This window comes from Misgurnus anguillicaudatus, chromosome 2 (genome assembly GCF_027580225.2).
Source record: "Misgurnus anguillicaudatus chromosome 2, ASM2758022v2, whole genome shotgun sequence".
NCBI lineage: Eukaryota > Metazoa > Chordata > Actinopteri > Cypriniformes > Cobitidae > Misgurnus > Misgurnus anguillicaudatus.
The window spans coordinates 35,590,834-35,610,664 of record NC_073338.2 but is presented as its reverse complement, the minus strand read 5'-3'; the positions used below and the strand labels follow the sequence as shown (position 1 = coordinate 35,610,664).

The 19,831-nt window shown below is 36.7% G+C and overlaps 3 protein-coding genes across 8 annotated transcripts; 2 read left to right on the top strand and 1 right to left on the bottom strand.

Annotated features, from left to right (window-relative positions):
• The first annotated feature begins 296 nt into the window (after positions 1–296).
• acbd5b (acyl-CoA binding domain containing 5b) lies at positions 297–9,176 on the top strand. Of its 5 annotated transcripts, none has more exons than XM_055202961.2 (13): positions 297–376; positions 640–717; positions 907–1,027; positions 1,117–1,189; positions 1,264–1,384; positions 2,266–2,376; positions 2,453–2,644; positions 4,869–4,963; positions 5,588–5,783; positions 6,330–6,529; positions 8,613–8,654; positions 8,750–8,859; positions 8,977–9,176. In XM_055202961.2, exons 2-13 carry the CDS (start codon positions 645–647, stop codon positions 9,002–9,004), a joined length of 1,362 nt encoding a protein of 453 aa, XP_055058936.2. In that variant the 5' UTR covers positions 297–376; positions 640–644; the 3' UTR covers positions 9,005–9,176. The 5 variants fall into 5 exon arrangements, with proteins under 5 accessions (XP_055058936.2, XP_055058933.2, XP_055058937.2 ...); XM_055202958.2 differs by having other exon boundaries at positions 298–376; positions 6,318–6,529; XM_055202962.2 differs by having other exon boundaries at positions 299–376; positions 6,318–6,529; positions 8,750–8,869.
• A 484-nt stretch (positions 9,177–9,660) lies between these two features.
• Positions 9,661–14,299, top strand: tsen15 (TSEN15 tRNA splicing endonuclease subunit). Of its 2 annotated transcripts, XM_055202954.2 has the most exons (5): positions 9,661–10,082; positions 10,154–10,235; positions 10,320–10,455; positions 11,365–11,529; positions 14,148–14,299. In XM_055202954.2, exons 1-5 carry the CDS (start codon positions 10,029–10,031, stop codon positions 14,167–14,169), a joined length of 459 nt encoding a protein of 152 aa, XP_055058929.2. In that variant the 5' UTR covers positions 9,661–10,028; the 3' UTR covers positions 14,170–14,299. The 2 variants fall into 2 exon arrangements, with proteins under 2 accessions (XP_055058929.2, XP_055058931.2); XM_055202956.2 differs by lacking the exon at positions 14,148–14,299 and having other exon boundaries at positions 9,717–10,082; positions 11,365–12,147.
• On the bottom strand, positions 11,718–19,497 carry LOC129442716 (uncharacterized protein C1orf21 homolog). Its single transcript, XM_073854531.1, has 6 exons — positions 19,342–19,497; positions 16,832–16,969; positions 14,460–14,546; positions 14,295–14,359; positions 14,127–14,187; positions 11,718–13,165 (listed from the first exon to the last, which is right to left on the bottom strand). The coding sequence occupies exons 2-6, from the start codon at positions 16,919–16,921 to the stop codon at positions 13,127–13,129; spliced, it is 342 nt and encodes a 113-aa protein (XP_073710632.1). The 5' UTR covers positions 16,922–16,969; positions 19,342–19,497; the 3' UTR covers positions 11,718–13,126.
• Between the last annotated feature and the right edge of the window lie 334 nt (positions 19,498–19,831).

Below are 19,831 nucleotides of genomic sequence, written 5' to 3'. Positions count from 1 at the left end.
AACATAACAGAAAGATATAGACAGGGACTTTAGATATATTGTAGTTTTTAGTTATATTATATAATAATACATTCATAATATTAATACATTTTATTACGAGTCACATATGTGGTAAATTGTAAGATTGTCAGTAATTATATTTTATAACTGTATAAACTATATTGTTATTGGACAGCTGCCTTTCTCAAAGCCGCAATTTAATACGCTGTCGCAAGGCATTGTGGGTCTTGTAGTCAAACAGCGCCGAACGGTCTATTATTCACAATTAAACCGAAACTACAACACCCAAACTGCTTCTGTTTCAGCTAATACCTTGGACGCGTTGTGTAGTAATTAACCTAACAGTATTTTCATTAGAGGACAGAAAACACAGATGGTGAGTGTTTCAGCAGTGTTTGGTATCGTGTGGTGCTTTTTGCTTAGTTGTTTATCGCAAAACGTCCTACAATTGCATTTAAAATGTAAAAATAAGCCCAGATATTGCTTTCTAAAAGATGCACACGTAAGTTATATTCCACAAATCATACAAGTAGTATTCCTGTCAATTATAGCCTTATTGAAGTATCATCTATCCTTATTGGTGACTTATTACTAGTTGACTCTTAATATTTTGGGACTTCATACTGTGTTGACCCACAGGGGCAATGGATGATCCTAAATCTGTCCAAAGGAGGTTTGAAGCTGCTGTCAAAGTGATCAGAAGTTTGCCTGGAGATGGTAATATGCTGCCACCTGCATTATCTATTTGTTTTTACCTAAATAAATAGATATTAAAATCTTGTAAAATAAATGTAATGTTTGCTTGCTTAGTATCCTTTGCAAAAACATGTAGCTACAGAGATTTAATCTTAAGTAACATGTTGACTTATTCATGATTTAATCATTTTTTTGTCAAATTTTACACAGGTGCCTATGAACTTTCCGATGATATGATTCTTATGTTATACAGTTACTACAAACAAGCCACAGCAGGACCATGTAACACCATTAAACCCAATTCTTGGGATTCTATTAATAAAGCTAAATGGTAAATATTATCTACCAACTCTTGATTTTGGACATAGGGCCTATGTTCATTTCAATTTGTTAAAAAATGTCTATTAAATACATGTGCAGGGAGGCTTGGAAAGCCTTAGGAAACATGTCCAAAGATCAAGCCATGATGGAATATGTTCAAGAAATACAGCTGGTAGGTGGTTTTTGGAATGGTCAGATATAAGTAATAAAAATAGGTCTGAAAGATTTACAAATGTTTTATTATAGATAATTGAAACCCTTCCGGTCACAGATGGGATGGCAGATTTAATGGATGCTCTTGACCCATTTTATGAGATAGTGGAGGAAGATGAAGCTGTATCCAGTAAACCAGCTCCATTATCCACAGGTATTTTTTTTTTAAATAAACACATTTTCTTCTATTTGCAAACTTGCAAAAAAAGTATTTAAACACTTGATACTTAAAGGTCCAGTGTGGGTTTTTAGCGTCATCTATTAGTGAGATTGCGAATTGCAACCAACAGCTCAGTCCACAGCTCACCCCTTAATTTCGAAAGCGATGGGAAGCTACGATAGCTGCCACAGGACAAACATGTCGTTCGACACATAGACATTACATACGTAGACGTCCATTGACTGACGCTGCCTATTGGAGCTGATGTATCAGCGCGGCCGCCATCTTGGATGGGTCCCCAGTGTGTTCCCCTACATTTATTTCTACTAAGAAAGATGTATCCCCAACTGCAATAATCATAAGATTTTGAGGAGACCCAAGCAATATGGTGGCAACACTGTATTACGTTCCAGCAGGCCATGAGGCATCTACGTATATGTCGTCTCTGTTTCGATGTAGGGATGAAACACACTCTGTAGAACAGTTTGTCCGATTAGGGCTTATTCTAAGGTAATAAAGAACAATACAGTTTATTATGTAAGGCCTTTATACACCACTGATAATATAGTTATGTATAATATATTGCATTTCTGTTAAGAGATCCTTCTAAAAGTCCAACAATGCATCTTTAAACCTGTATAAATGTCATTGCATTATATGACAAGCATTTTCTAAAATATCATTTTAGGGTGCAAAATTAAGTTTGGCTTTCATTGGAGGTGCTAGAATATCCTAGCCCATTAATAAGAACGGGACATCCATCCATACTTTTAGCCATAAAGTAGTTCTAGTGTTCTGACACATTTTTTAACCATAGGATTTGTCGTAGACCAACCCCCTTTAATCAAAATGTTATATTCTGATAAATTAAACAGGAAGTATTAATGACGACGAAGATGATGATGATGATGCTGCTTCAGAAGAAGAAGATGAAAGTGACAGTTCTTATGAACATATAGAAGATGAAGTTGAGATGGTGGACGCTGGTAAATGTACAAAACAGGCTTTAACTAATTTGCAAATTAAAGACACAAGACTTTATTTCAGCTATTTTTTCTGCAGATTTAAGGACATTGGCAGAAGCAGGGGGACGTTTACCAATGTTAAATGTCAGTGAGGAGATGAGCGTATCCTCTTTGACCAGTGAGACTCATAGTTCTTTAAACACTGAGGAGCAGGAAGAGGAGCTGGTGTACGGCTTGGAGCCCAGCACAGAGCCTCTAGAGTTCTGCTCATCTGAAAACTCCCATAGTGGTATTTAAAGATTTATAAACTAGCGTTTTTATGAAACATGTCTTTGGCTTATTTTCAAGTTTAGATTAAATGGAAGCTGATAGATGTTTAATAGGAACTCTTGGATGATTTATGACTGCAGAAAAATGTGTTTCTAAAATACTTTTAGGCCCCACTACCAACTACTTAAAAATCGTCTAACCAGTTTTGATTTGAATAACACAAGATTCTTAAAGAAATAGTTTGCTCACTCTTGTGTTGTTTCAAACCTGTATAAATGTATTTGTTCTGATAAACACAAAGAAAGATATTTTGAGGAATGTTCGTAATCAAACCGTTCGTGAGTCCCATTAACATTCTTTTTCCTACTATTGAAGTGGGTGGGACTCGGTTTGGTTGCAAACGTTCCTCGGGGTGTCTTTCTTTGTGTTCGTCGGAACAGGTGCATTTGTGCTGGTTTGTGACAACATGAGAGTGAGTAAACGATGACTGAATTTTCATTTTTGGGTGAACTATCCTTTAAGGCATAAAAACATATTTCACCTAATAATGAAAATTTTGCCATTGCTTAACCAGAAATCACAAAAATACCACATAGGTAGTCCAAAGGACTTAAAGGATAAAAGAAGATTCTAAAGGAAGTAAATGATTTTATTTTTAGGTTAACAGTATCTGTACTTTAAAGGGGACATATCAAAAATCTGACTTTTTCCATGTTTAAGGTCTATAAGTGGGTCCCAAGTGCTTCTATCAACCTAGAAAATGTGAAAAAGAACAACCCAGTAACTTAGTTTTGGTAAACCATTCTCTGCAAGCATGTGAGAAAATAGTTCATTGAAATTTGGCTCCCCTTGTGATGTCAGAAGGGGATAATACCGGCCCTTAATCTGCACTATCCAACCACGGCACGACCATTTAGTACAGAGATCAGCTCATTTGCATTTAAAAGGACACACCCAAAAACAGCACATTTTTGCTCACACCTACAAAGTGGCATTTTTAATATGTTATAATAAATTATCTATCATATTACATATGTACACTCCCTGACAAAAGTCTTGTCGCTTATGTACAAATTGACCTGAAGTGCCGCTAAAATATATATTTCTAATCAAGATTTGTTTTCAAGAAATGGCTCATTTTAATCCCAACATATTTCGTAATAATGTTTCAGTGAAAAACGAAGCTGTCAAAAATTATTCTAATATTCACAGCTTGGTAAAGCCCATTGAGTCAATTTTTGCAAAGACATAAATGTTGTCACCTTGTCATATGAGCTTCATCTGTGACTAATAATGGATCAATTAGGTCTCAGGTGTGTATAAAAAGACCCCCAGTACATTAGACCTTCACATCAACTGCAACTAGACCTCTGCAAACATGCCTAAGATTCACCCTGAGACTAAAGTTTTCATTATCAAGAGGCTGAAGACCAGATCCACTGCTGATGTGGCAGACACCTTCAGTGTGTCTCGGAGTCAAGTACAGAGGATAAAAAAAGATTTGAAGAGACTGGAGACGTTTTTGACAAGCCCAGGTCAGGCAGACCCTGCCCATTTTCCACTGCAGCAGAGCTCCACGAGACCTAGTCACCTGTAGTCCCTGTGTCAACCAGAACAGTTTGTTGGATTTTGTCTCGAAATGGCCTCCATGGTCGAATCAGTGCACAGAAGCCAGCACTAAACAAAAGACATTTGCCAAGGCCCACAGCCTGCTAAAAGAATGGACGCTGGAAAAGCAGAAGGTTGATTTTTCAGATGATTTTTCTGTTGAATTACACCACATTCACCTCAAATATTGCAGGAGACCTACTGGAGCCCGCATGGATCCGAGATTCACCCAGAAAACAGTAAAGTTTGGTGGCAGAAAAATCATGGTCCGGTTACATCCAGTATGGTGGTGTGCAAGAAATCTGCAGGGTGGAAGGCAACATCAATAGTCTAAAATACCAAGAAATCTTAGCTACCTCTTATATTCCCAAACACAAAAGAGGCCAAATATGAGCTATTTCTAACACCAATTGATTAATTAAAAGTCAGGTTAATAGCAGGTTTTTCTACAAAATAGATAAGCGACAAGACTTTTGTCAGGGAGTGTACTCTAGGGACACCAAAGATTTATTTGACATCTTAAAAGTCTTGTGAAATGTCCCCTTTAATGAAAACAACGTCAGTTTCCATAAATAAACTGAACAAACTGACTGCATGAAAACTATTTTAATGTTATGACATTGTGCCCAATACAGATGAGGACATTCTTACCAAATACAAATCTCAAACCGATGAATCAGATAACGAAATGCACAGTGACTCAAAGGAACACCCAACAAAACCTGAAAAGGTACTGTCTACTGATTTATGAATCTTTCACTTAAAGAGAACTAAAAAACTGACCTAGGGGTGTTTTCCCGGACAGGGCTTATCCTAGTCCCAGACTCGAATGCATGTTTGAGCTGCCTTCATTTAAGCACACCTTGCATTTTAACATATATCAGTGCTTTGTTTTGTCTCAAGATGCACACCTGTAATGTTTTGTTTTGTTTTGTATGGTTTGCTTGTTAAAACTACTTAAATGTCCTAACATAACTATTTATTTATTAATCTAAACCCTGTTCATGAAACTGCCCATATGTCTTTTAAAATAAATGATATAACAACTCTCTTTTTGAGGTGGGTTAAATACATCAAATCCATCTTGCTATGGGCTCATTCAGGACTTATTATTTATCACAAGAACTCTGAAAGTGTTATGTGTTTCTTGGCATAACCTTAACCATGACTTTAAATCCACTACATAAATATTTATTATTCAAAGTTAACATCTGTTTCAGTCCACCAACGTAAAGTTAGTCCAAGAATACAACTGTGATATTTCCCAGAGACTAAAAGACAGAAATAAAGGAAGAAATGTATTTGTTTGTCATGTCAGAGTAATATAAATGGGAATATGTGATGCTCTTCCCAGGGTTCAGGAGTTCCCAGGGTCCATTTGGCAGATATAAGTGTGGCTGGGGCCAACATTCAGGAGCAACAAGGGGGAAACAGAGAAGCTCAGTGTGGGAGTCAGGATGGAAAACCACAGGGTGTTACACCCCCGGTCCCCCACCCACCAGCAATTGGAACAGTCCAAACTGACAGAATGTCAGTAAGCAGAGGAAGAGGTGTGGCTTGAGTCAATGTTTCAGAAACATCTGAATAAATGACATCAACAAGCAAATATTTGATAGCCAATTTTCCCCCAGCTTTTGTATAAACTTAGAAAACAAGTGAATACCACAATATGCTAGAAATATCTTATACAAAATGTTGTTAGTGATGTTTTGAACAAACCTTTAATCTTAACAATTAAACTGCTTAAGACAGTACTAGCATGTCATGATAATGTCATTACATAATGTATTGTGTTGTATTATGTAACAATGTAGCAATATTGATTCTATACTGAAAAACTGTTATAACGTCACATTATGCTTAAACTGTTTTAAAACATTAGGGGATGGTTTCCCGGACAGGGCTTATCTTCTTGTACTGACATTTCCTAACATATATCTGTGCCAATGTTTTTTGTAAGGTATGTTTGTAAAAACTACTTAAATGTCCTAATATAACTAAGGCCTAATCCTGGATTAATCTAAACCCTGTGTGGGGAAACTACTTCTAGAAGTATATAAATGACTTGGGTTTTATACTCTCAGGCTGTCTGTTAGATGGGACTAACACACCAGCCGAACAAGATAACTTGACCGAGCACAGTTGCCAAGGGGATGGTGAGTGCTGGGAGATGGGAGCAAGCAAGGACAGGCAGGCATTCAACACACAGATCGCCATGGCCCTGTCACAGTTAGAGGACAATATGCAGGATGTGCTGAAAAGACTAACCATACTGGAAGTACTGACTGCATCACAAGCTAAGGCTATTTCTTCAATGAGTAAAAAAAAGAAAATGTATTCAAACTCAATTAACCCTTGTGGGTTGTTCCCATTCACTACCCTTTCGGGTTGTTTGTGTACAAAAAAGGCCACTTTTACGGCTGTAAAAATGTATCAGATTAATATTTTTCGACTTTTTTTCATAAATCTGTTAATCAACCTCAGTACTGTTCAAAACTACCAAATGTTTACAAGATTTCCATGATTTTAACTCTTTAATTGACAAGTTCATAAGTGGTGTCACTGATTTTGGGGGAAAACACAAATTGACTGATTTTCAATATAAAAAGTGTTTGTGGACTGGATTTTTTAAACCTTTTTCACAGTCTTGGGCATGCCAAAGATTGCTAAAAAATTTTTAGTTTTTGTGCAGCATCAGTTTTTATTTTTTCTCCCTCATTTACTGTTTTTGCCCCATTGACTTCCATTATAACTATTTTTTTTGATTGCAAAGCCATGACACCATATAATCGTGCATTCTTGATTGTTGGCGGTTTTTCCTTTTGCTAAGAGGTAAAATTTGTCATTTTTACTGTTGATTACCATGTGGCACCATTAACCCTTTAGTAGACCTGTGCAAAAAACAGAGCTTAATATGGCTTGTAAAAATTCTTATTTTTTTATTCTTTTTCCTACTATGGAAGTCAATACGGCTTTTGATCGGTTTGGTATAAAGAAGAAAGCTGTTGTGTTTACATTGGTGACAATGCTTCATCAAGATTAAATAAAAATGCTGCATTTTTAAAAGTATGCAATGCTCATGTCTTTAAAAGATGTCCAAAAGTTTAGCTTGAAGCAATTTGTGGAATCTAAAAGAGATATTTTAACGTGATTGCCTTTAGAGACGTTCATGAATGAATGATTTACTGGTTGCACACTGCTCGGTTATTGTGGAGACATTTTCACGCCCCTAAACACGCAGCACAAAGCGAAACATGATTGGTTGCTTTAGCTGTCAGTCATATGGCCTTTTGGGCAGTCCATGGGCATCATACATACATACATACATACATCCTAGACTAAAATGCATGTTTGAGCTGGTTAAATTGAAAAACATCTTGCACTGACATATTTTAAAGCAACACCAAAGAGTTTTTTTACCTCGAAAAAGTTTATGTCGTTCATCTGTCCGAAACAGGGTGAACGGCACTTTCACATTCGCTTTGCAGCCCTCTATCGGCCAAAACCGCACTAAAGAAGTTTCCAACCGTCGCGGTCCTGTAGTTTGAGTGAAAACTACAAAACTACAAAAACTTTGCTGCAGTAGGCTAAATTATTTATGACAGTGGTAATGGACAATTCCGCTTTCAACCTGTAGGGGGAGCAAAGAGCAAAAAATCTTTAGTGTTGCTTTAAAGGTCATGTTCTTTCTGTGTTTTTGAAGCTTTGATTGTGTTTACAGTGTGCAATATAACATGCGTTCATGTTTCACTTGTAAAAAATGCAGTATTTTTCACACAATTTACTTATCCGCTGTTTTCACTGTCCTCAAAACAGGCTGATGTCTTCCTTGTTCTATGAAGTCCCTCCTTCAGAAACACGTATCAAATTCTGATTGTGTAGTTTGTTAAGTGTGTTATGATTCAATAGCAGCTTAGCTTGCCGTTAGCTTAGCTGCCGACTGACGTATTCCTGTGGGCGGAGTTTAGTCAAAAAAACTGTTCTAGTGACATCATTAAAGCAGGAAGTAGAGGGCTGTAGTCCAAACCGGCCGTTCGCTGTAGGCTTTGAAGGGGAATTTAGTTTAAGAAAATACATTGACTGGCAGTGAACTTTGAGCTTTATCATTTTACAGGTATTATTTATGCTCTAACAGCAAAATTATACACTAACTAGGGTTTAAAAAATGGTATCAGAAAGAATGTGACCTTTATCATACATCAGTGCAATCGTTTTGTCTCAAAATACACATCAGTAAAAACTACTAATTAAATGTCCTTAAAAGGCCTAGTCCTGGCTTAATCATAACCCTGTCTGGGAAACTGCCCCATAATGCCAGTTATTATTTGGATATTTGATAATTTCATCATGTGTTTATTATTTGTTTTGTTTTGTTTTAGGCTAAAAGTATCCCTGGTTGGCCCATAAAATCTCAAAATAAGGTGAGTTTACATGAATGGACCTCTTTTAAATTTATATTAATGAATTGGAGTAAATACACATATACTAGTTCAATTTGTTTGTTTTGTTTTAAAAGAGATTACCCCGGTGGCCATTAGACTTGTCGCCTACCTCTGTAGTGCTGGCTGTTATGTGGCCCTTTGCTGTGCACTGGCTTGTGCAGTTTTACTTACAGAAGAGGAGAATGTAAGTATTGGTACGTGACCTACTGACTGTGAACGGTGGATGAAAACTAATTTTTATGAGTACTTCAACTAATAGAGTAAAACATCATGTGAGATGCATCTTTTTTTGTCGTTTTAGATGGTTAACATACAATCCAGTGAAGTGAAGATCCAGGACACAACTGTACAGTTCCTCAAGGATTTTCATGCAGTCTGACAAATCTAAAGGACTCAGGACATAAGCAAATATATTTAATAATATTTAGTAATATATATGATATTACTGTAACACTTTTGTATAGTTCATTTTTATGACTTGCATTAAATTTAGATCAGTCAGTTCTGTCAGTCAACTTATGAAGAATGCCAGATCTGTTTACTGCATTGAAAGTCATGCAGGGTTGGAAAATCTATAAGGGTGAGTAAATGATAAGTAAATGACAGAATCAATGTTGTAATAAATATATATTTATTGGGACATGCAAAATAGCCAATTTGAAATGTACAAATGCACATATCTTCATAACTATTTATGTTTCTCAAATTTTTGAAATTACCTAAATGTGTGGGGTAAATAAATAAGTTATAAATAATGGTTTCAAGTAACAGATTCATATCAATCAAACTGCCTCAGTTTGTGCCCATTGTAATACATCGGTGTTTCCACCCGTAACCATTTAAAAATGGCACAATAACAATCGGCTGCGTTCTCGACTTGGTTCATGGATATTTATTAGGTCACGTGACCTTATGATTATGCTGTTCTACTTTATGCTGCGACCACTGAAACATACAGGCGGAAGACATCAAAGTATCGCGAGAGTGATGCGAAGCAGACGACTTATGATTTTGTCGAATCGCTCTCGCGGTACTTTGATTTCATCCGCCAGTTAGTTGCGGGGCTCCACATGAAGTCCAACACATTTAACAGATTTGCTGCTAGATGTTTGTATGTAAATTTACCTATACGGGCAAATGAACGTGCCTCATAAATATTAATTTAGATAGTGAATGGACGTTGCCGTGAAACGTCAGTAGTACGTAATTAATATTCATGAGGTACGTCTGAAGTGAATGCAAAGTGTAAACTGTTAGCATATCGTGTGCGCACGTGGGAAGCAACTGTTTGGTGAAATGCATTATTAAATATGCGCTTCATGGAACATGGCAAAATAAGAGTAGAAAACTGTGATGGATGACGCAAATCGTGCAGATGTTCCGAACTGGATCCAGCAGCACCGCGTGGTAAGACGAGCCACATTTATAAACCGATTGCGTTATTTTGAACACAAGTAAATCTTTCATTTTCTCCTTAGTACCAAGACATGATGCGTCTGGACGTAGGTGACAGTGCTCAAGGATACGCTGCTTTCCTAGTGTACATGGATCTGACAGAAGGTGACAAAATGGAGTAACTTATCAGTAGTAAAAGATCGTAACGTTACTAACAAAACAGGAGCTCATATCTTTATTATCCTGCAGTTCGTGGCTGGTCAGAGGTGCTGCCCGTTTCCTGTCCAGAGTTGCAGGCGGTTCTGCTGGAAGGGCGAGAGAAAGATGGAGACACGGTTCAGATAATCTACCCACTACGTTCACACAGAACCATCAAACACCGAGAGTATGGGACAGCCAAAATTGTATTCATACGGCGTTGCGCAGCAGATCGAGCGGGATATGACATCAAAGTACCGCTGAAACACAGCTTTGGAATCGCTCTCGCGGTACTTTGATGTCATATAACGATCATCTGTACTGCGTTGCATGCAACACACCTAAAACACACGAGTATAACCTTACCTAACATTTAAACATTGTCATTTTAGCATTATTGTTTTTGTACAGTGTCTTTTTTTCTAATTATAGTTTTAAAATGTTCATTAAAGGAAAACACCTATTTTTTTTCAATATTTTACTAGGTTCTTACCTCAAATAAGACATATGAAAGTTACTGGGTTGATCTTTTTCACATTTTCTAGGTTGATAGAAGCACAGGGGATCAAATCACAGCACTTAAACATGGAAAAGTCAGATTTTCATGCCATGGCCCCTTTAAAGGAAAATACCACAACTTTTCAATATTTTATTTCATGCCATGGCCCCTTTAAAGGAAAACACCACAATTTTTCAATATTTCACTATGTTCTTACCTCAACATAGACAAATTAATACATCCCTATCTTTTTCAATGCATGCACTAATTTTTGCACCGCGCATCATAAATGTGTTAGCATTTAGCCTAGCCCCATTCATTCCTTAGGATCCAAACAGGGATGAATTTAGAAGCCACCAAACACTTCCATGTTTTCCCCTTTTTTGTCACATGAGTACTTACACAAGTAAGTATGGTGGCACAAAATAAACGTGACCATTTTTTAAGCAGATAAAAAATTAGAACTATATTGTATGGCGGAAGAGCACTTAGTTTGATGATGTTACTGCGCGCAGTTTTCTAAGTTAAGGTAAGAACATAGTAAAATGTTTTCCTTTAAGCCACTAACAGATGTAAAAATCATTGAACATCTTTTAGGTTACGGTGTATTTTGGACAGAGGTGGCCCGGTGCTCTTATGTGCCGTAGCGTCCGACTCCAGTCTGGTGTACCAGAAGCTGTGTGATGGCTTTCTGACCCCTGATCCTCCAGTAGACATCAAAGATCAAGGCCGTCGACAGCATCGTAAACGGAAGTTACAAACGTAAGACGGATACCCACAGACAGAATCTATTAAGGATGATGATCTCTTAATTTTGGATTAATATTTATGACTAATGCATTTATACACGGGTATTATCTTTGAGTGCAGGATTGAATTTGTATGATTTTCTTTTAAATCATTTACTGTACCTCAATAGAGATGTAGTGTATTTGGCAAAGACGACACAATTAAAATGCTCCTCTTTACTTAGACTTGAAATGTCAGTTATGTAAAATAACACCGCATAATTCCCAAAAACCTAAACAGTGCAGGGTAAACTGACCATAAACAAAACATACTGGAACGTCTAACTTAACATTAAGGGAACAGAGCTAAAAAAAGATAGCATTAATAAACCAGATACCTTTGTTTATCCTCCTTTAGTTCAGCTACAAACATTATGCATTTTTGGCAATATTGTTTGGCCCAAATGTAAAGAGAACTTGTATAATCAAACATGTTATATTATCCACTTTAGTGTGCAAAAAGAAAAAAAATGGCTTGTGTGTTTCTTTGTAAAAAAATGGTGCTTAAGATTATGGTACATTTTTCATTCCTGTCAAAATTGTAAAAGGAAACAACACTTGCTGGTAATAAAAATGTATCTATGTAAAACTCTGAAGGCTGGCTTCAAAACTTATAAAAATGGAATGTAAATGTCAAGTCAAGCTAACACGTGATACTCATTTTGCTCTGTAAAACAGGTGAGTATCAAAAACTACATTACATTATGATACTGTAACTGGAGTCACTAAATATTACTCCTCTAGATGCTGTTATCTATTCATTATTTAGCTGCATATAAACCCAACATATCCAAGACCGTCTATAAAGAAACTACTGCTCTCATCCAACAACAAATATACTGATGACACACACAGCACCACAGTCCTGAGCTTTGTAACACATGACTCAAAAAAGTCAAAGACAACAAATAATAAATTTGTGGGTGAAAAACACTTTGCTGATATAGTAAAAAAAACAAACACTTGGAATGCTATAAATGGCCTTGTGTTTCTGTTCATAAGATTTCACATCCTGTGTTTCAGCATCACTTAAGTCTCTCAGCAAAGACAAGTCCCTCCTGATGTGCGTCTCCACTTCATGTGCATCACGGTACTATAGACGACGTCCCTTAGGGTACGTGTGCTGTAGTACGAGTATGTGAGTGTCTGACAGATGTCCATGACAAAGAGAAGGCGAAATCCAAGATGTTATGTGCATTGCTCTCTCCATTGTATTTAGTCTATGAGTTGGAGAAGGCTTATGGGTAGTGTAAGGCAAGGAATTGAGGAACAGTCTGAAAATGGCTTTCCCATTCAAAACTTGGGCCAAATCCCAACATCCTTAAACAAGGCCTTTTCATGCTCCCTATCATACATCAAGAGTATCAAACACTGACCTGTAAGACATCTGGGTGAGTTGTGTAGTGTGTAAACTTTAGGGAATAAGAAAATTAAACATCACTTTCGACCATGTTATTAACCTCATGCTTTTGCAGATTAGTACTCTTGGGGTGAGAGGGCATGGAAAGGAGTTGTAAGGAACATTGGGGGAGTTCTGACTCGCTGTTGGCCCGAGTCAGGGTCTCAGCATGCTATGTCATATCTTCATCCTCCGAACAGTAGTCCCGTCCCTATGGAAAAATTGTGAAAATTATGAATTTACTGCAAGCTTGGGTGTATTAAGGTGATTTAGGATTCAGCAGAAATGGTAAGGGATGAGTTATGTACCATAATATTTGGATTAGTAAAGGCAAGTGTAATGTTAAAGGACAAGTTTGGTATTTTACACTTAAAGCCCTGCTTTCAGACTGTTTATGATGAATTAGAATGGTTTTGACTGAAATCTCGACATATGCGGCTGCCCCGAAAATCCTCGGGTGCCTGTCCTTCACCTCCCACCTCCACAATGGGTGCACAGGTGCACAGAAACAATCCCCCCCAAAATGCACCAAACCCTCGCCCACAAAGACGTGAAACTCACCGAGTGGTCAGGGGTGTTCACTGATATGCTCACACAAAAATCGCTGCAAAAGATGCTTTCCAACAGGTGTTTTAGCATTGGTTGTAAACTTTTGGACCTATTTTTCCAAACGCCTCACAACTGTATATTCTTCCGTTGAGAGCTTGAATAATAGACACTCCAGCCCAGTTGGTGGCGATAATCCACCTTTGCCAATTGCAAGAATAGAAACAAAGTTCCCGGCGCGGAGTAATACTGTACCTCACAGCACATCTAATACAAGTCAATGGAGTTGGACAAAACTACGATAAAACCTGTTGGAAAGCATCTTTTGCGATTTTTGTGTGAGCATATCAGTGAACACCCCTGACCACTCGGTGAGTTTCACGTCTTTGTAAACGAAAGTTTAATGCATCTTAGGAAGGATTGTTCCTGTGCACCTATACACCCATTGTAGAGGTGGGGGCTGATACAAGAAACACCCAAAAATTCTCGGGCCAGCATCACATGTCGAAATTTCAGTCAAAACCGTTCCACCTCACCACAAACAATCTGAAAACAGGCCCCCAAGTGCAAAACACCAAACTTGTCCCTCAATGCTTCTCGTAACAAGCTTTGTCATTGTAACACACCTTTTCAATCTTCTCATCCAGCATTTTGAAAAACTCCTGCTGACTCTCTGAAGAGTGGATACTGAGGAAGAGTCGAAATTTGGTGAACATTGGTCTTCAATTAAGTTATGCTGAGACACAATACTCATTTCATTTTTGCCAATGAAGAGCGAAACCAAACCTGCTCACCTTATCTTATTACTATTTCCTGTGGCATCTTTATGCCTGCCCTTGTGCAAAAATGTGCTCTTTTCCTAAAATACAAAGAAAAAACATGTTCAAGTATGGTGAAATGACTATATGACAAATGCAAACATCACTTTGTGTGTATTAAGTTCTTTATTAAGTTCTTACCAAGTTCTCTTGGTTTCGTGTGTTCATGCGCTCCTCTTCTCCATGCATGTATTTAACCTTCTCAACTTCTTTCAATTTGTACTCATCTACAACACAAAAACATTTTTGTTGGGTGGAGCTCCACCAAAGCAATAAACCATCTCTACTGCACCCAAAGAATCTGGGGGGATCATCCCTGTAATTAGTGTACTGTATGTCACTGTAAGTGACTGCTAAGTTATTCTTTGGCACACTACCAAGGTTGAGGATAGTTTAGGTTATAGTCGCCATGAAACAGAAGTAGCGATTCTCGTATTTTCCATGTGGTGGTAGAGCTGGACTTGAATCCATCGTCCATCGAAAACTGATTGTATCGTTGGAAGTTAGGTCAGGTTACTAATTGCAGCGATCTTTTTCCGCCCACCTGCCATACCATATGACACGGATGTAAAGAGAGATCGTTTATGAGGAGGGGAGGAGTTTTGCGGTTTTGGTTAAATATTATATAAGCACATGAATTTTGAAAAATAATGGAAGCTAACAGAAGTCATTTGTAAAAAAAAAAACAATATTCCAAAACAAATTACAGTTTTTCAAATGACTATAACAACTAACAATAGAGACAATTTTTAATAGTACAAAAGTGCTGGTCTCTAAATTAATATAGGGTATGCTTAATAATTATACAAAATTTTAATAGAAATTATAAGCAAGTTTATTTCAGGTCACTAGCTACATACATTTTAGCTATGGCTAGGATGTAATTACATTTTTTTAAAGTGGTGGTTCAATGGTATGTCATGCATTCTGACTTATCAGCACAGTTATAGAGTTTTTTCCTTATGCTAAACATAGGCAAAGTGTCTAAAAAGCATTTGGGCGTGTTGCAGAGTTTTCCTGTGCCGAATGCACTTCGCCAGGGTTTGTACAAGTTTCGTTTTTTTTCGATTACAGGTCCAGCTGACGTTTCAGGGGTTTCTATACGTATCACTTCTTTATATGGGCACTTCCCCTGGAAAACCCCGCCATTTTTTCGTACGTTATCGGAAAGATTCGTTAAAGCTAATCTTTCTTTTATAAATCTGATTAAACTAAAGACTCTTCGGAGATATAAAGGATGTAATACTACTCTATAGGTACTCTAGATTAACATCAGAAATGCAGAAACAGCGTGTGTTACGTGAGCTTTAATCTTGTTAAATACATGATTTGCCAATTAAATGCGATTGCATTTAGTCACACAGAAATATTGGCATGTTAATTAAATAAAATGTAACAAAATAGTGCTTTTCATGTTTTTCAGGTTGGTCTGTAGTTTTCAGGAACAGAAATTAACTGAATGTAACAATACTGCATAATGTATAATCAAATATAAATTTATCCGTATTAAAGTTACAAAAGTTAATCAGTCAAGACAATTTTTTTTCTTCATCCATTGTTTGACTAACATTAAAAACAGACAGCAGATTTATACTGTCACTTTAAGAGTGCACAGACGGATCCAATATACGTCATGCATTTCATTTCTCCATTGCTTGCATTCACTTAAAACAGAGTGTATTTATGAGAATAATTACAGTGTTGTTAATTTTGTGTAAATATGTCTGTTCCAGTGCTCAGTAGCATTTATGTCTTTACTGTTTACACATATTTTAATGCTGTCTGAAGCCTTGAGGTGCGGTCTTCTGGGCACGCAATTTATATGTGTGCACACACAAAACTTCTCAAACAGTGCGCAAGTACTGCATTGAGGTATGTCATCTTGTGCTTAAATATTTAAATTGGCTAGGCCTAAAATAATGTGAAATGATAAACTTTTGTGACAATGCAGCACTGGCTCGATCGGGTGTGGTAAATGCATAAATTATTTTAAAGCGTTATATTTCTTAATTAACGTGTTAAATTAAGAGCACTTATTTCACGTTTATGGGAAAAGAATATGATATGAAACAGGTTATTAAATCTGAGAATACAAATCATCAGATCAGGTGGAGGTAAATGCAACTATTCAACAGATTTAGTGGACATAAAAAACAGAGAAAGTTGCTGTCCCTCTTTCAATTCAGTTTGTTGCTTTGAATTTTTAATAGCATTAAATTCAATAATATATTCTCAATTTAATTTCAATGTAATTCTATTAAAAATATTTCATTCCTTTCACAATAAAAGGTACAAAAGCGGTCACTTTCAAAAAGTACATCTTTGTACCTAAAGAGTGTACCTCTAAGGTAGATATTGGTACCATGTGTAAGGGTACATATACAGACCTTTTTACATTGTTTGTACTTTTTTTAAAGTGAATTCTTAATTTGATTATAAATAAAACACTGTCTGAATAGTGAAAACAAGTGATTGTGAAAGATATGTGGAAGCACACTGCAGGTGCACTCATCAGAGAAGGCATCTCCATTGCTGTAAGCCTTGCCCCGACCCTCTTCATCACTGGGAACTGATGACAACTGCTTGGCTGAGGTGCAGCCCATCGCCTCACTCCCTCTTCTCACCTTCCTGCATGGCACTCTCTACTGCACCTGACAACAGCAAACAAACCACTCTAGATTATACACAGTTAGGAATTGGCAAAGAAATGCAACAAAAATCACAGTTAAGAAAATTTTTTGACATGAAACATTCAGGCAAAACGTACTGCACTGGCTATTAAACAAAATGAAGCATAACACATCATACATTGACGTAAACTGAACTTAAATTTCATATCTGGGTGTGTCACATTTTTGTACCCTGCTTGTGTCGAGCAACTGATATGAATTTGGGTTAATAGGACACTAGTCTCAGCAGTGGATGATGATGTGTTGTGAGGTCTGTGTGTGCAAACAGAGGGGTCAGATAAAAATACACACTAAATTATAAAAAAATATGCCAGGGTTTGTTAGGTTAAACGCATATAGGCATCAACTAAGCTAAGATTGTGTTTATAGGTTAGAGATCAACTAAGAGATTTTATATACTTTCTTTTTGTGGAAATATTGAATACCTTTAAATTATGGCCCACAATGGACACATAAAGACACATTTAAAAATCATTTTATGACATTTCATATGGCATCACTTAATTTATTCCAGCCCTTTATTCAGAACTAACTAACTAACCATTTAACAACCTGTGATGAGTTTTAACCAAACAATATCAGAGTCTATAAAGTAAATTTGGAATAATAGTAGATTGCTATTTAATAAAAACTCACTCAATACTGTGATCTTTAAAAAGAAATTATAAATAAAATAGTGTCACACAATTGTCATTTAATGAAAACCTATTCTAGTGGATCCCAGAAACAGATGTGTATATACTTTGTAAATGGGCATAATAGGACCCTGTTCAAAGAGTATTATGTTACATTGCTTTTTAAAATGACTAAATCAGGTTGTGGTCCTGGCCGACATCACATATTACACAGGAAATTTAAGGTTAAGGTCAGGTGCACTGCATTGTGGGAAATGTTTTCCTTGTATGCTGCACATTTTGGCAAATGTAGTAGGTCATTGTCTCTAAGCATACAAAACTGCATTATGTGCACTAAATTTACACTATATTTTACAGAAACAGGATACAGTTAACATGTTATATTTTGACATTTGTAGATTTAAAAATGCATAAATCTCCAAAAGCTTTTTGAGCCACTTTATATTAAATGGATCAATATTCTGCCATTACCTTAATGAAGACATTTTACAAGACTTTTTTTTTAAATGTCAAATAAATCTTTGGTGTCCCCAGAGTACGCATGTTAAGTTTTCGCTCAAAAAAGCATATAGATAATTTATTACATCATGTTAAAATTGCCACTTTGTAGGTGTGAGCAAAAACCTTTTTGGGTGTCCTTTAAAATGCAAATGAGCTGATCTCTGCACTAAATGGCAGTGCCGTGGTTGGATAGTGCAGATTAAGGGGCGGTATTATCCCCTTCTGACATCACAAAGGGAGCCAGATATTAATGAGCTATTCTTCCACATGCTTGCAGAGAATGGTTTACCAAAACAAAGTTACTGGGTTGAACTTTTTCATGTTTTCTAGATTGATCGAAGCACCTAAACATGAAAGAAGTCAGATTTTCATGATATGTCCCCTTTGACATTTGTCAAATACTGGCCAATTTAAAGAAGTACAATTTTTTTCAATGCCCACCAACAAATGTATTAATCTTTTTAAAAATAACATCGAAATGCGACGTTTATATTTACTTGTAAACGTCAATTCTCTTGTATTATGAACATCATCCAATCAGAGCACACATGCATGTCCAGCTGGAGCCTCGCGCATAAAGGGCCCTTGTGTGGCATCAAAAGAGCTGCACAGTCAATGCAATGAGGCTGAACTAATCGCCTGCTGAGGTGAAAACCGTTAACTCACACACACCACGTACAAACCACTGTGCTCAAAAAGTGACAACTGTTCTTACAACACAAAAACGATCTGTGATAATGACTTAATAGGGTATGGGTTTGTACAAAAAAACATGAACCAATAATGCCTGCAAAAAAGCAAACAATTATAATATTCAACACAAAATCTCTATTGTCTATTGCTCCTTTCATAAGTAACATTATAGCACGCAAACAATGTGGCCTAGAAATACGTGTTTACAATAATAAACACTCGCGAAACAACTAACTGTTACGCGGAGACAAAACTGCTTCTTAACGCGGAAACACGCATAATGACATCATTATTATCCCTTAGAAAAACTAACAATTACATATGTGTTTCAAAATTAAACCATTCGCAATTTGTTTTGCTGTGATTGTTGACCACAACGTAGAAAACAACAATGGTGGCAACACTCAGACACATTATTTCACTCGATTTCTTGAATATGCCACATTTAAACAAAGTGTAAAAGAAGTAAAGAGTGTAAAAATGACTTTATTTAGCTGATATTACCGTCAGTGCAGATGCAGAGGTTTATCGCGCTGTTCTTGGTCAGCAGCAGGAGGAACGCTCAACAAGCAAGATCAGCCAACACGATCGTTCTGCAGACCTGAGTAATCGAACTAATCAGACAGAAGCGCTCGAGCGCAATCGATTTAACATGCCTAAATGCTAACCAACAAAAACACATTAAAAAGTAAAACATATCAAGCTGATTTTATACGTCATAGTTTAAATAAATCTGCACTAAATATATTTTAGAATTGTTCTTTTATAAGAACTAGTTTTACTGACCTCTGTACAGTTTGTCACCGAGGGTTTGCATTAGGGTTGCCAGTGTGTGTTCTGTTTGCTTTTTATAGCTAGGTTTTGTAGTACATTTAAATGAACGAGTGTTTTTAATCATTTTACTAATGCATGCATGCACAATTTCTAACACAACAAAGCCAAGGCTCCAGAAACACTATACTATATTCGTTAAATTCCCAACTGGTTTTTAAAA